This window comes from Habropoda laboriosa, unplaced genomic scaffold (assembly GCF_001263275.1).
Source record: "Habropoda laboriosa isolate 0110345459 unplaced genomic scaffold, ASM126327v1 scaffold204, whole genome shotgun sequence".
In the NCBI taxonomy this organism is placed as follows: domain Eukaryota; kingdom Metazoa; phylum Arthropoda; class Insecta; order Hymenoptera; family Apidae; genus Habropoda; species Habropoda laboriosa.
The window spans coordinates 1,309,766-1,324,666 of NW_017100385.1; the positions used below are offsets into that span (position 1 = coordinate 1,309,766).

A 14,901-nucleotide genomic window follows, 5' to 3' on the forward strand; every position below is an offset into this window, starting at 1 on the left:
ACGAGCATAAATATCTATCTATATACATATACGTACACACACGCGTACACAGAGTATGTAACAAGTATTTTCTGGTGGTGTTGTGTTTTTTCGATTTTCATTAGGGCTCTGGTTATAGTGCGGAGAGGTTGCGTGATAGTTTCTTGTGAGGTGTTTGGTAGGAGTTTCGATGAAACTGTGTTTTTGAAGACTTCGAAATAATATTTCAGAAAATTCGTGATACACTATAATTTAATAATTGTAGTAAGAATAATAGAATTTTAATTAATTTCTTAGCTCATCTTTTATTCATAGAATTATAATAAATAATCAAAACTATCTTCGATAAACGTAATTGTCTTCGAACGACAATATAATTCCTTTTTTAATGAACAAAGACAGTTTCATTCTAAACGAACGTCAAATAAATCACGAACGTTGCAGTGAAGTAATGAAAATTGAAAGAAACCTTCAACGTCACTCGATCGCTCTTTGCGTTATTCGTATACTTACGTGCACTTAAAAAAAAGAAAAAAAATCGTAAAGGTTAGAGTATATATGTATATCGGCGCCGATCGCTAATATTTTTACACGTCGTGTGAGCGAACGTTTTTAAGAGGAGCTAATTTCCAAAAGCAGTTGTACCATAATTTAATCTTACTTGCGAGTTTAGGTGATAAGGTGTTGAGAAACGAACGAAAGGGAAGAAAGAATTCGCGGTTGTTGCTTTTTACTTAGAGAACGCGCGAGATTATATTGTACAGAGTATTTCCTTGTATATCGCCTCTGTCCCCTTTTATTTTTCTTCGTCCACGTTCCGTTTGTACTCATATCTTCTTCCGCTAGGGGTATTTCATTTAATAATAACGATGATAATAATATACAATACGCAATCGAGTTTCTAGTTTTGTCGCGTTACTGCTTTACTCGCACGAAAATCATACTTTTTTGTTTTCCTTTTTTTAAAAGAGTTCGTCGTAAAATGTGTGATATAACTTCAAATGTGATTTCAATATAAGAACACGTAATCAAAAATATTGTGTACGAAGATATTTCGTTTGACTTACAATTTTATTAACGGTATCTGTACTGTAAAATATGTTTATAATATTACCAGCCATGTAACGATAATTTATGAGTATTATATAACTATAAACTGCTTGAAATGTTTTTGTTTTTTAATTAGATAAGCATTGGTATAACGAAGTTATTTAGAATTCAGTAACGATGTTAAATATAAAAGAATGTTTGCGTGAACCTTTTGCTTATCGTCAGTTTTGTATCTATAATTGTTTTGTGAAGTTATTTCTACATTTTATGGCGTAATTTGCATAATCATAGGGTAGTTCGCATTTTCGACCGGATTGGATTCAATCGCTTTGTAAAAACGGAGAAATTTCATCGTCAGAGTCGTGTATAACCTATATTGGATGCGGCGAATTTCGTGATACAAGTGAGAACAGTGATTCATAGTGTAAGAATTTGTTGAAATTTTGAAATAAACTTTGTTATGGGAGATGGGGTGTCCATTTTATTTAAAATCTATAAATGATAGGAAAATTTATATATATATTTTGAATGTACAGAGCCTAACATAGAAAAATATTACCAAGGTTTGCCGGCATCAATTTTCTGCTAAACAGTATAGTATTTATTGCTTATATTATAATGTATAATTCTCAAAACAGTGTTTAGCTGATTTTGTTACTTTACATCTTATTCCTTTACTGTGCATCACAAGAATTTTGATAAAAAGCAAAAATATAATACATCACTAAGGTGGGAGACTCAAAATAAAAATTTATTTCTAAATCTCATCACTTCTACACGAAGAGTCATTCAATTCTCGTTTTCACCACCAAATCGTCGTACCCTTTATAAGTTGCGAGAGCTAAAGAATATTTCGATATTGCGTTGTAAAATAGAGATATTTGTATTTATATACACATACATATATACATACATATGTATTTAATTTTGGAATATACTCTTTTTTAGGTAAAACGCAAAATTCTTAAATAAGATAGTTGAAGGTGTTACGGGGAACCCTACGGATATTGGCGAGAAAAAGGGATGAAATATCGTAAACTGAGTGAAAAAAAAGAACAAAATCCTTGTATGTCGCGTTTGACTTTGGGTTGTATTAAACGTTCGCCCGGCGGTAGCGATCAAATAGCGATTTCTAAATTTTTAATATCAAACCAACGAAGACGGAACTAGCGTTAGGCGGACCGTGATAGAGTAATTATTATGTTCGATTGACAAAACTTTCATTTCGAAGAGAAACAAGTTCTTATCAATGTATATATTTGGTAGAAGAAATATAGCGTGGCTGTAAAACAATTTGGAAATTGAACTAAATATGATTTGAATGTTTGAACAAATATTATAAATGGAACACTGTATATTATGTTTGACTTAACTAGAAACACTAATTTTTATCATAGATTGAAAATATGGTTCTAATGATCAATTGAAGATACAATATTTGTCACACAAGTGTTTTTTTTAATGCAACAAAATGTTTCTTACAAGAGTTGCTTTGAATTGTAGTACGAAAGAGAAAAAAAAATTGAGGATTCAATTAATGACAGCGTTATATTTCTTCTGCTTCGAATATATTCCTCAAAGAACGTTGTTTCACCGTATATTCGCCCCCCCTTTATTAGCAAAACAGAGCATAAACTTACTCGCGTTTGAACTGACAACTGCTGTTGTAAATAGCGTGAAAAACTTATCAGCGTGCAAGAAAAAGAGTGAACTGTGTGATGCTCGTGACTGAACGAAGGGAGAAAGCGAACTTTCCGTTTTTCACCGACATGCGAAGCACACGCGTTGGCGAATCGTGATATTATAAACCGTTTAAACAGCTCACTTCAGAGTTTACAATTCATGGAAGCTTAGAAATGGCGAATTTTTAAATAGCATCACACCGGGTGTCCTACGATCCCATGATTCTTCGAAGCGTACATGTGCAGCGGCACGTTACTAGCTTCTGTGCCAAATTTACGTGACAATAAGTTTCTTCTTCTCGTGAAATGCGCTCCTTCTCGCACGAAGACGAGTTTCAGAGAATCGACACAGAATTTTCAAGGTTTTCACGGTTTGGATTACTGAAATTTTTATTCGAGACTTTAGGTTAGGTTAGGTCTGACAAGGAGAGATACTCGACTTTACATTTATCTGCCTTTATTGTACATGCAATTTTTATTGTACTTCAACTTTTTGGATGCCAGGTGATTTTCTCATAGATATGCAAATGCCAGATGCTTTTACGCACAAATGCATGATTACAAACAAACATTTGTATTTTAGGCAATTTTGAAAGAATCTTTATTTTATTGGCTACGCAACATTTATAGTATATCGGAACATCTTTATTATACACAAAACCAAAACTAAGTTTTAATGATTTTGCACAGAAGCATAAAATATATTACGTGAATAGGAGACCATTTGGCATTTAAATTGTTAACAACTGCATAATAATTTTATTGTATCCAACAATTTTACTATTGCAAATAGTTCATTTGATGAATTTATCATATTTTGTGCAAGGTAAACAAAAAAAAATGCATGTAAAGGCAAATAATACTTATTAAAAGTCTCGAATATAAATTCTAGAAATAGAATTGTTGCGAAGATTAACCCCTTCATTGCCATATAAAATGGTCATTTTTAAGATTTGACTAGGTTGTCGAATAGATGATTCAGCATTGAAAGGGTTTTCATCAACGATTAGTGTATTACAATCCAAACGTGAGAATCAATGGTTCCGAATACCCTTTCGATAAGACAGCCGCAACAGTTCGTGTGCATTTCGATTTAAAAAGACTGCTTTCGATTGTAGGCCGTTTGATAGGTTCGATTGTGCTTTTGTGGTTGCGAGCGGTTGTGCTTTTTCGCAGCTGTAAAAGGGTTAGGCAGTATTTCTCGGCTGATTATTAGGAAAATGAATATAACATATTTTTTTGGTCGAATGGTTGATCGGAAAATTGTAGTAGTAATTTGAAATGGAAATGAAGTACGAAGTATTCCTCCATACTTTGTATTTCATTTGAAATGTAATTCTTTTTATTTTTAATTCGAGATAAAAAGTTTATATTTAAGCTTTGGTTATTATTTTTTTTTCTTTATTTTAGAAAGAGGGTTCGAATTTGAATATGCGTTGTTAGAATAATACGGAGTATGTTATATTGAGGTTATGTTCTTGTTATTATTTGACTGATATACTAATTTTGTGACTGATTTATAAATTACTAAGTTGGAAATTTGTTGAAACGATGCCCAACTCTGTGTCGTGTGTCTATTTCTTTGTGTAATCTTGTCGATTTCGCGATAATAGAGTTACAGAGAGACCACGTATTGCAATTATCCGTTTATTCGCGCAATTAATATATTTGAAATTCATTGAAAATGTAAACAAACATTTATTTGTTATTATCGCTATTATTAGAACGATAGCGTAACCTTATGTACAAATTCGTTACAATATTGATAAACGTGTCCTTGCATAATACACTTGTTGGAATCCGGGTGCGAAAGTAGACGCCGATTATATTCTTACAATATAATATTTATTTGCAATGGTGATACTTTGTACACGCGGATATTCGTATAACATGCGAATTTGGCGAAGAGAAGAAAACGTATTCGCTGTGACGTGTGTTGGACTAACTGACTTGACTCTTTCTTTCTCTCTCTCTCTCTCTGACTGACTGACTGACTGACTGACTGCACTCAACTAACTTGGTAAAAGATTTTGTAGGTATATTTATAATGATGGGATTTTGGGGAGAAGGATTCTGGTGACAAATTGCTGGAAAGGACTTTGTAGGGACAGTCAGCGAGTTGATGAGTAATTTGTGTTTGCAGGGTTACTATCTCTATCATTACATTACTATTTCTAGGGTGACTCCGCGACTCACTATCGGTAAACGGTTGGTTATCCAACACACTTTTATAGTTTGTAACAATTAACAATTTTGCGGAAATTAGATATAAAAGGATACAAGTGATTTCAACACAGAAAAACTGCAGATAATTAATTTTATTTCTTTTTTATTAATTTTTCACGTTGAAATTCGAATATTTCAGCGAAGGGATCTTCGTGAAAAAGATAAACTGGCTCAGCTTGTTCAATTGTATAGAAGTATTTAAGAAGTATTAGGGTGTAATGCGATGCAACGAAAAATATAACAATTATTTAGGGTAATCATTGAATTCGAATGGGATTACTATTTGTATAATGCGAAGTAATTACTGCCAATGTTTATTGTCAAATGAATTAGATATACGATATATAATGTTTAAAAATAATTTCCTTAGTAATAAGTTACAACTAGGATACTTGGATGCCCACAAATCCAATCCAGTAGTTGGATTGGATTATTATTGGATATTTTAAAATGATTCATTTGAAAATTCAGAATCTATACAATATATAGAAATTGGCCAAAAAGATTTATATTATGCTTGCCACATTAAATTGTTAATAGTATATTACTTTCAGCAATTTGAGAAGCTATATACCATAGAAAACTAGAAGTTCATGTCAGATTAAATATTTCATATTTAGTAATTTGGAAACAGACTAGCATTGTTACACAGGCTGTATTTAAATGAAAGGACATTAGTTTGAAACTTAGGATGTACCATAAAATCTAATATATTCATTACAAAAATACTATGCTTTATTCTTTATTAAAAGTACGTTAATGTACTCTTATAACCTTAGAACAAAGAAACAAATTGTACTTTTTATTAAAATTTCTGCTGATATTACCAACTTGAAAGAAATTCCACTTAAACTTTCAAATAGAATGAGAAGTTACAAAAATTTCACAAGCAGAAATGAAACTACATGTTAAATAACAAAATTGGACAGTGTCATGATTTTGCAACGACGAATACATTATCGCTAACAGTGAATTCAGTGATTACCCTGCTTTGATAACAAAACGCGCAATCTACCGATTTCAGTTATTCTATGCTGTCTGATCACACCAATCGTTGAACACCATTTTCAACCGAGCTTTCATCACTATACGTGTACAACCAGTAATCATAATCATTGGAATGAACAGCATTAAGCTGAAACTGATTAGATCCATGGTGTGAAATCGTTGATGTATAAAGTTTTGGTACAAGCATGTACTTTTCGTAAATCTCACACCATGGTTTGTTTGTGAATGAGAGTGTGTTGTTCGAAGCGTGATTAACACTTTGACTGCCATGTCAGCCATATTTGATGACGTATGAGTATTTACAAAAGTGTTATTATTCACAGATGAATGTCCGTTTTACTATTCAAAAATAATTTTATTAAATATAGCGATATAGAATCAGATGCAATTTTTTTTTTATTCGGCATATTTACCGATGGTTTGATGTTTGCAAGTTGTCTTAACGCTGAAATTTTCCGATAATTAACGTATAATTATATATTTACCGAAGTAGTCGAAATGAAGGACGAAAGTTTATTAATTATTTGCTTTGTGAAAAATCATGGAAAATTGTAAATCAGTTATTTCGACTGCCTTGGTAATTCTCGTGTTAATGGTATAAAGAAAGTTGAATTGTAAGGCGAATAAAATGTGCCTGTTGATACGTTGCGACAATGAGAATTGACAAAGTTAATGTTGACTGGAGAAAATTAGGCGAATGAAGCGCATATTTTAAAATATCGACGATAAACAATGTTATTGTTGAAATCGCAAATGGAATAAGAAATTTTTTTAAAAATACTTGCTTCGGTGTAATTTGTTCGGTTGGCAATGTATTACCTAACCTAATTATCTGACAGGTGAAAAATTTTTCGCAAAAATTCACAATTGCATTTATATGAAAAATCAATTCTCAGAAATAAGATAACCTCCTTTGTTCAATCGTTATATTCTTTGACGTTTCAAATTTGAGACTTTATATTTATATAAGTATAGAATAAAAAAATTTGTCGACATTGGTTGTCATTCAATATGTAGAATTTTTCACGTGTAAGATCAGTGTGTAATAAGAGAATGCTTCTGAAGCCTGTGTAGGACTGTAAAGCTAAAAGACTCGCGTGAAAAGTATATGTATTCGTTTTTAAGGAGCACATCGACGTTAAAAAGTATCTTTCAGATACGAACGCTTATGACGAGAGTTATTTTTTACGTGTAATCGATGCCTTGTTAGAGTATCGTGCTTTTGATATACGTAAACGACAAGGTCTCAACTCTTCGCATGCTTCGATGTAAATTTCGAGAGATTTTCAAATACCGACTATGCATGAAAATTTTCCGTTATCTCTCTTCACAGTGATACAATTGAACATTAATCGATTATTCAAATTATAATTATTACAAGTAAGTTGTTATTCGTAAAAGCTTAGAAATTTCAAAATTATTCAAAGTTGAAACAAGATTCGAGGTATCTGGATCAATCGATTGATCGATAGTCACGTGCGAAGGGTCGAGTGTAGCCATCTGCTGCTAGCTTTCCAGTTGTCCTTTCTCCTGTTTTGCGCGCGCGTATCGTTCTGGTAATTCCTGTGCCTAAATGACACTGGCTAGCCTGTGCGTAGACAGACAAACGAACTTAAAAAACAGAAAAAAAGACAGAAAAGCAATGTTACAAGAATTAAGAAGAAGATTGTGAAAAGACAAGATAAACGAAGATATAATATAAACGAGTGAAACGGGGTAAAAATGGCGCGAATGTCACCCGGAACGTGTCAGGGGTGTCGCGTTCACGAGAAAAGTCGTGATCTGCCAATTAGTTAGGAAATTCCGACTACGAGGAGAAAAGAGTACCTCAAGAATTATTTTTATATTATTTGCCCAAGCGTATGTGTATACATGTATCGACGATGTGGTTCGCGTTTAACTTGGATTCTTTAAAACAATTTTCCTTGTTAAGATTTCTGGGAATAATTCGATTCGAGATGAATGTTCGATGAAAAGAATTTCTTGGTAGAAAAAGTAGGTAGTGAGAAAAATTTTCATTGCAAGAAAGGATCTTAGATTAGAACGCAGCCACGTCGTAGTGATCACAATTAGTACATATGTATGCGAATTACGAGTAAAAGGATAGAATAGTATTCGTAATATTGAATATCGTGAGCGTATTTCGCCAATATTCGAATATATATCGTGGTTTCGGTAAATGGACACACTGATAACGTGAATGTAAATAAAATTTGTTATTCAAGGTGTTCAAGAGGTGTTGTGTTGTTCAATGCCGGATGCATAGGCCTCTTTCTTTCCGTACTACGAACACCTCCAGATATAAATATATACATACATATATATATACATTATAAGATAGAGCTTAAGACAGTTTAGTGGGGATATATATATATGTATATACATATATACATATGAATAAGTGTTACGATGTAATATGTTAATATATATATGAACGATGGCAATTTTATTAATACAATGATATTTTCGTTCATCGCGTTTTTCTATTTTGCAAATCTCTGGTTGTGTTCAGTTCTTGTTGTAATCCTTTGAGTGATGAGAAACAATGTCAAAGGATTAATTGATGTTAAAAAAGAAATGTTTGATGTTCTATACGCTTTATTTCATGCTTTATAATTGACAGAAGTATGTAGTTATTGTAAATCTGAAAACTTTTTAGGTATTTTAAATTAAGATTTTATTACAATTGCTGTTCAATAGTTATTGGTAAGTGCAGCTTGGAAAAGCATATGCTTGAGATACAATGCTTAAAGGAACAAGTGTTGATTGCCACCAAAAGTATAAATGCAGAAAATGTACACAGTAGATATTGAATAAATACATGAATAAACAAATACACAAATACAACACAAACTGCACCAAACATTTAATTGCTCCACACTGTTACCAACAAACACAAATACATTGATGAATACATCATATACATACATTTATTTTTAGTTTCAGAAGTCCTGTATTCTAATTCCCCAATACTCTATTTAATTCTGTATCCTGATTTTCCAATTTTCCAAAGATCCTACATTGTAGTACTTTAATATCACACATACACAACATTTCAGTATACAAATATACCAACATTTTAATACAAAAGATTCAAGTGTTGCTGTTTTCTATAACCACCAGATGAAAGTGGTAATTTTAAAACTTTCCTCGTCATTTCACTTGGTAATTTTATACTATACAATCTTTGTAATATGATTTGTTGATTGTCATTGATACCTGTTGGATACAATCTCATCAATGTAACACTCAAAGGGTTATCTATGAACTTGTACCTTCATTGTGCACATGTGTCCTCTCTTCTCGTATTACTCTTTACTCCATGCTTCTGAGAGCCTTCAACACGTGGTTCACAACAACGTGAATATTGATTTCCCACATACTGTTAAGGAATTAGGGATGATCGAAGACCTCCATGGATACCAGTCAACAAAGGAAATCGCGATGCTAATGTCTTTTATTCAGTAGAACATGCTTTCACATAGCCTTGCTTTTTGCTACCCGGTAGAATTCGTTCCCTCGTATAGTAATAAATCGTAATTCAATCGTAATCTGTAACATCGGGAGATTTCAATTATCAATATTTTTACAGATAAGTAGTAATGAAAAAATTTGCAAAAAATGTTCATTTGGTTTGTTTTTTCTTTTACTATTTTTAAATTTATTAAATAATAAAATAAGTTACACTTTGTTGGGTGTACGTGTTTCCAAAATCATTTTTATTGCTAAAATGAATTTATTTTCAAAATAAAGTCTGTGTGATATTAAAATCGATCGAATTTTGTTCAAATTAAGAGTCAGTAAATACCTTGAGCCAGCATCATGATGGACATGGAGATGAACGCTGGTTTGGACGTAAGTATACCTTTTCTTTTTTATAAAATATTTGAAACATCGATGTAAATACTTTTTAAAATTTTTTCTGAGAAGATATGAACAAGTGATAGAATTTTTTTGTCATCATAAATCGATCGTAATCGAGATATCTCGAAGTGAAGCTTAACTACTTCATTCTCAACACGTATAGCTCTTTTTTCGTCCACCTTTACACGCGCAATGCAATTTTGCGATATCGCTTGACAAATGCATTAAGTTTCTCTAGAAATTGGTGGAAATAATGGACAACGAGAAGCTTGAGAAAAGCAATGCAACGGAAAAGCCTGCTGATGTTGTTATTAAAATTGAATTCTTTCAAGTATCGATAACCTAACCGCGCGACTATCTGCGGTAAGAAATTTACAAAGAAAGGATTAAAATTATTTCAACAATTACAGACAGTACCTTCTATATTCGTGATTCTTTTTTTATACTTTTGAGATTAGCATGTGAATTTTAAAAATTCTTAATGCAATTACGTTAATAATTAATAACTAAATAAGTAAACAAATTTTTAATTATTAGTTTTTGATTTTTTTTTGAAAATCCTTTTAAATCCTTTATAAATTCATAATATCAAAATCCAATTTTACATACCTACTTACTCTCCCGTTACTTACTGAATGTGAAGCAACCCTACATTATCGGTTATCGATCATTACACAAAATTATTCAAAATTCCAAAAAAATTATTTAGCTTGGAATTTCGTAACATAACGGGTACACACTTTTTTTTTAAAGTACTTTAACCCTTTCTTGACTAATTTATTTTTTTCAAGAATTTCTTATTCATTTACCGATTATCGCGTTTGTAATGCGTGCTAAATTCAGATGAATTTTTGTTCGAGTATTCGAGAAAGGGTCAAATCACAATATTCTCTATACAATACTTACGAACGACACTGAATACCGAGCCACTTAGAAACCAAAATGATTAACTTCACTTTTTGATATTCTTCCGATTTCAGTATCAAAGCACACGCTTTAATTATTAAATTCTTAGTTCGTCGTAAATAAAAGAAATTTAATAAATTTTATTTCACGGTGTTAGTCACTTTGGACTTTAAGTGGCTCAATTCTTATTCACCTTATTCACAAGCTACACACATACACTACCGGCCAAAAGTTTGGAATCGCTGTGCATTGCAAGTTACACAAAAATTCCCAGAAAAAAGTCAGCAGCTTTAAGAATTTTTTAACGAATTTCGTATCATTCAAATCAATCGATACGAGATGAATTGCTATTTATCTCCACAATATCAATATCAAGTCTTGTTAATGGTACTTAAGTTAGACCAGGTTTACGATACGGACGCGACTCTGCTATTTTTGAGGTTAAGGTTTGAATGCGCGTTTAATGTTTTCGTTCGTTAATTATTCCTTATTGTCAGAAGGGCTCCAAACCTCTCATAAAAGCGGAGAATTTCGAGTTTCTTCGTGCATCTCAATAGCAATTGACGTATCATAAACCCGCGCGAGCCCAGGCACCCAGTTACCCTGAGTTTTTCCCATAAGCCCAGATGACGCGTACTTCACGCAAAACACCGCCCCCTTTAGGGTGAGTGGTTGGCGTTGGGCGTTGACCAAGGCCCAAATTTGAGTGGGAGTCTTGGCCTCCCACCCAAAACTCACCCCCGTCAAGGGACCCAAATGCAACATTTGGAAGAGGAAATGCGAGGGCTGAATGGGGCAAAGAGTCAACGAGACCGGGGGAACAAATTGAGAAGTAGAAGCAAAAAGTTCAGGCGATCACACAGTCGCTACATCATCCATAGATTCTAGACGACGTGTCAGAATCGAACAAGTCTATGAAAAATTAGTAGCAGATTCAGTACCGATGAAAATAGGCAGGTGATTCCAAACTTTTGGCCGGTAGTGTATATCCAAACTCGAACACCGTCACAGTGAACCGTAATACAAACCTAAGTCCGCTACAGCAAGGACCTTGATAAAAAGCCAATAAACTGACGGCAGGATCAATCGCCGTTAACTAGGGCGATATCCAGCAGCCGTGTGTTCTTCCAACAAACTGTATATCAAAAAATTCTCACCGTGGTTGTCTCTCAGCCGTTACGGTTACCATCAGGAGCTTCGCAAAAATTGGGATCGCGACGGAAAAAGAAAATCGGTCGTGAAATTACGAAACTAAGACGATGATCTTCGAGGCGATTAACATCGCCCGCGGTCAGTTGGCGCGCGGTTAGGCGACGATGACGGTGAAAAAAAAAAAGTTACGAGGAGGACGCGAAGGATATTCTGTCACAGTGTGGAATGGCACGTTTCAGGACGAGGGGAGCGAGAGCAGCGAATCCCCGTCTGAGGGCACCTCGGCTAGCAGCACGTTTTGCGACCTCGAGAAGGATTACGAGAAGGTAGGACGCTTTTTGTTCGTCTCGGGGAGTGAAACGTGTCGCTTTTGGAGGGAGGGTGTGAGTTTTGAGCGAGATTGGGATTGGATCGTGGTGGATGATGAGTAAAAATAGATCGTGGAGTATTGGGATATTGTGGTTGGGACGGTTTTATAAATGGTACTTTGGAATTGCTTCGCACGATGGTACTTTGGGATTGCTTTTTATATGGACCGTTTATTTTGAAAGTGGTGCAAGACCATTTTTTTTTATAAATAAAAAGTTTACACTAAATTAATCACAAGTTATGTGATATCTCAGTTTTTTAAAAAATGGACTTACACCACTTTCAAAATAAACGGTCCATAGTTTTATGTTGTTGTGGTTGGACGGTTCTATAAATGGCACCTTGGAATTACTTCAAATGATACGTTTGTGTGAATGGTACCTTAGAATTGTTAGAACTGTTTTTATTATATTTTTATGTTATTCTGGTTTGACGGTTCTATAAATGGTACTTTAGAATTGTTTTTATTATGTTTGTACGAAATTCTGGTTTCACGGTTCTATAAATGGTACTTTAGAATTGTTTTTATTATGTTTGTACGAAATTCTGGTTTCACGGTTCTATAAATGGCACCTTGAAATTGCTTCAAATGATACGTTTGTGTGAATGGTACCTTAGAATTGTTAGAATTGTTTTTATTATAGTTTTACGATATTCTGGTTAGATGGTTCTATAAATGGTACCTTGAAATTGCTTCAAATGATACGTTTGTGTGAATGGTACTTTAAAATTGTTACAATTATATTTTTATGTTATTGTAGTTGGACGGTTTTATAAATGGTACCTTGAAATTGCCTCAAATGATATTTTCTGCGAAATGAATTCTTTTAGAATTATTTTAAACGATACATATTTACGATACAACGAAACTTACAATTGTTGTAATTGTATATTTCTAAAAATGGTACCTTAAAGTAATCTTGAACCATTCGTTTTTGTAATACAGTAGTTTAGGATTATTTTAAAAAATATACTTTTGTAGGTAATGCCTTAAAATTATTACATGCTTTGAAATGGTTACAGATAACATATTATTTGTCGAGGGATATCTTACAATAATTTAATAAATCGTGTATCATTATCGAAGAATATCGTCAAATAGTTAAAAAATTTAAGTTAACTTCCATATCATTCACTCTCCTAGTAAATTAGTGCATATACCACAGAATATTCAAATACATTATATTACTCCACTATTTATTACATTTTACAATTATGTATAGGGTGTAAAAAAATTAATGGTCACGGCTTCAGGGGGTGAATCTACACCCTTGGATCGGTGGACATTTGTAAAAAAGTTTCCGCAAAATTGTTTATAACATTGAAAATTAATGTTAAATTTTTTTTTACATCAACGTATTCTATTCGACGAGAAGAGAAAAAGTCTGAAAGGAGCCATGTGTCGCAAACAAATAGTTTCCGAGATGAACGCTGATAAAGTTTGGCAACGATTTCATTGTTGTGACCATTAATTTTTTTACACCCTGTACATACAGTGGATTCCGGTTAATTGGGACGCCGGTTAAGCGGGACCGCCGTTTATTTGGGACAGATACCGAAGAACGGAATATAAATACATTGCATAATATATGTCAAAGCTGCTTAACTTCTTGCTCACGAGCAAATTTCCCCTCCCGAGGTTCCCCCACTATGCGACTGAGATGATCTCGCTCGAGTTGCGGCGCGGTGGGAGGACGCGAGAAGAAGTCCTCCCACCACAACTCCAGCGACTGCCTTTTGTTTATGTTACACATTCTGCGTGTGGGGCGGAGTCACCCCCACCGAGCGCGCTGGGCCTGGCTTCAAGATGCTCGCTTCACCGTCTTCGGGACGGATTTTCTCACATTACGTTCTTCAGATTTTGCCTGTTGAAATTCGCTTTTTTGGGACAGCCGTTTAATTAGGACAAATTAGTCCGGTCCCGATGTGTCCCAATTAATCGGAATCCACTGTATTAAATTATAATTAATATTTAACCGTCGAAGACACTTTTTTATTATTTCGCTACTAGAAAATCCCTTACATTACTCTCACAGAACAATAATGTCCAATTGAAGTAGTCTTAATAAATAAGTCGTTGACTATAAATTCCGCACTTTCATTTACTAATTATCGGTACCAAGGGGTGAGTATTGTGTCTCTAGCAGTTATTTCCTTCTTCAGGTATTGACGCAGATGAAGAATAACGAGGCGCTGGCTCCTTTCATGCACGAATATACCACACTCTTCGAGTCTCTGTACAAAACCATCAAAACAGAAAAAGAACTCACGGAGAAGTGTAATTCATTACAGGTATAATTAACACGCGAGTTGCTCGTGTGCGTTAATTCATATCTATTCTTAGAAACTTGAAAAAGAAGAAGAAAGTACAGAATTATCTTTTCACTTTTGAACCAAGTGATTTATAACCTCTTTCTTCTCATTTTTATCTTTCTTCAATTCTTATAAGCTTTTCGTTTTAATTCTAATTGCGTGAACATTTTGTCACGTTTGAAGTTCTTTTACTTGCATTGTTATTACACTTTAATCTTCATCTTTTGCAACATTGTCATTTTTTAACGATTACCGTAAATTATAATTTGTTTCGGTACGTATAATTTTTTCAGTCAATAAATTATAATAATATCAAATAAATTTTTTTAGTAAATATGATTTTTTTTATATC

At 33.5% G+C, this 14,901-nt stretch overlaps 1 protein-coding gene across 1 annotated transcript in view; it reads left to right on the forward strand.

Moving 5' to 3' along the window:
- The first annotated feature begins 9,767 nt into the window (after positions 1-9,767).
- The window catches only part of LOC108575016 (cilia- and flagella-associated protein 58-like), a 27,151-nt gene continuing 22,017 nt past the window's right edge, over positions 9,768-14,901 (forward strand). Inside the window, exons 1-3 of the mRNA XM_017937705.1 lie at positions 9,768-9,800; positions 12,107-12,193; positions 14,400-14,528. Coding sequence (XP_017793194.1) covers positions 9,768-9,800; positions 12,107-12,193; positions 14,400-14,528 — 249 coding nt within the window. The remainder of the gene's footprint in view (positions 9,801-12,106; positions 12,194-14,399; positions 14,529-14,901) is intronic.